This window comes from Otolemur garnettii, unplaced genomic scaffold, assembly GCF_000181295.1.
Source record: "Otolemur garnettii isolate 467f Iridium unplaced genomic scaffold, OtoGar3 scaffold00045, whole genome shotgun sequence".
NCBI lineage: Eukaryota > Metazoa > Chordata > Mammalia > Primates > Galagidae > Otolemur > Otolemur garnettii.
The window spans coordinates 9,857,720-9,859,467 of NW_003852440.1; the positions used below are offsets into that span (position 1 = coordinate 9,857,720).

General features: G+C 37.5%; 1 protein-coding gene across 1 annotated transcript in view; it reads left to right on the top strand.

The window, feature by feature from the left end:
• Positions 1-1,386, top strand: part of SDE2 (SDE2 telomere maintenance homolog) — a 27,463-nt gene extending 26,077 nt beyond the window's left edge. The window contains exon 6 of the mRNA XM_012805881.2: positions 998-1,386. Within this exon, the coding sequence (XP_012661335.1) occupies positions 998-1,219 (222 nt within the window). The 3' untranslated portion in view covers positions 1,220-1,386. The remainder of the gene's footprint in view (positions 1-997) is intronic.
• Positions 1,387-1,748: the final 362 nt, after the last annotated feature.

Consider the following 1,748-nt stretch of genomic DNA (forward strand, 5'->3'; position numbering starts at 1 on the left):
TGAAGAAAAAGACAACCCACTTTGTAGAAGGTGGAGATGCTGGTAACAGGGAAGACCAAATCAATAGGCTTATTAGAAGAATGAACTAAGGTATCTGCCCTGATTGTTTTTGTAATCTGGTCAGTTAATAAACAGTGACTGCTTTCAAATTGAAAAAAAGGAACGAAAAGAAAAGTCTACTCAGTGCTGTTGCTCAGTGGTTAGGGTGCCGGCCACGTACACCAGGGCTGGTGGGTTCAAACCTGGCCTGGGCCTGCTAAACTACAATAGCAACAACAACAACAACAGATTAGCCAGGTGTTGTGGCAGGTGCCCATAGTCTCAGCTGTTTGGGAAGCTGAGGCAATAGAATCGCTTAAGCCCAAGAGTTTGAGGTTGCTGTGGGCTATGATGCTATAGCACTCTACCCAGGGCGACATAGTGAGACTTTGTCTCAAAAAAAAAAAGGAAAGTAAAGAAAATTCAGAAAAGAAGAAAGGAGTACTAAAAATCTATTCAGGAAACCTATACTTCTGTTAGTGTTCTCTTTCTCCTAAATATATAGACAAAATAATCAGTTTATTAATAATGCATATTGAGAATACCTATGGACTAACATCTAGATGATTATTAAAATTTAGTAGCAGTATGTGACAAATTAATAGAATGTAGTTTTTATTTTTAGTTTTTTGGAGACAGTCTCACTTTGTTGCTCTTTGGTAGAGTGCTGTGGCATCATAGCTCAGAGCAACCTTAAACACTTGAGCTCAAACAATTCTCTTGCCTCAGCCTCCCAAGTAGCTGGGACTACAGGCACCTGCCACAATGCCTGGTTATTTTTTAGAGACGAGGTCTTGCTCTGGCTCAGGGTGGTCAGACCTGTGAGCTCAGGCAGTGCATCTGCCTCGGCCTCCCAGAGTGTTACCACTGCACCCAGCCTCATAATGGAATGTAATTGACAAGTATTTATTCAGAGGTAGTAGCCTGTTCTAAACATTTTCTCTTTTTTCTCCCTCAGATTATTGGTAAGGAAACTATAGATTTGTTGGCATTCAACTCTGTTGCAGAACTGGAACTGCTGGGTTTTGAGAAGCTCAAGTGTGAACTGATGGCCCGTGGACTGAAATGTGGGGGAACTCTACAGGAGCGAGCAGCAAGACTCTTCTCTATCAGAGGAGTGGCAAAGGAACAGATTGACCCAGCTTTGTTTGCCAAGCCTTTGAAAGGGAAGAAGAAATGAATTCCATCAGAGCTGATTTCTTATTTCTTTGTATACCAGCATTTATAATCTGAATAATGTAGGCCCTTAGCCTATATTCCTTTTGATTTTAAAAGCTAACTTTTTAATGATCTAATTCTAACTATTCTACTTTTCGTTTAATAAATCATTTAAATAATTAATGTGTCAAACCATCTGGGCCTGAAGTTTTCTTTCTGGCAGTATTCTTTATAATTTATTATATAAGACTATTCAGATTTTTATTTTCTTCTTGTATCATTTAGGTAAATTATATTTTTAAGAAATTTATTCATTTGACCCAAGTTACTTGGTTTATAGGCATGAAGTTATTCATAATAATCTCTTCTTATCTCTTAATGTCTATAGAAGCTATGTCAATAGCTTCCTTTTCATTCTGATACTAGTAATTTGTTATCTTTCCTAATCAGTGTGAGTTTATCAATTTTGTTCATTTGATTTGTAAAGAACCAGCATTTGGTTTTATTAATTATTCTCAGTTGTTTTTTGTGTGTGTGTTTGTTTTGAGGCA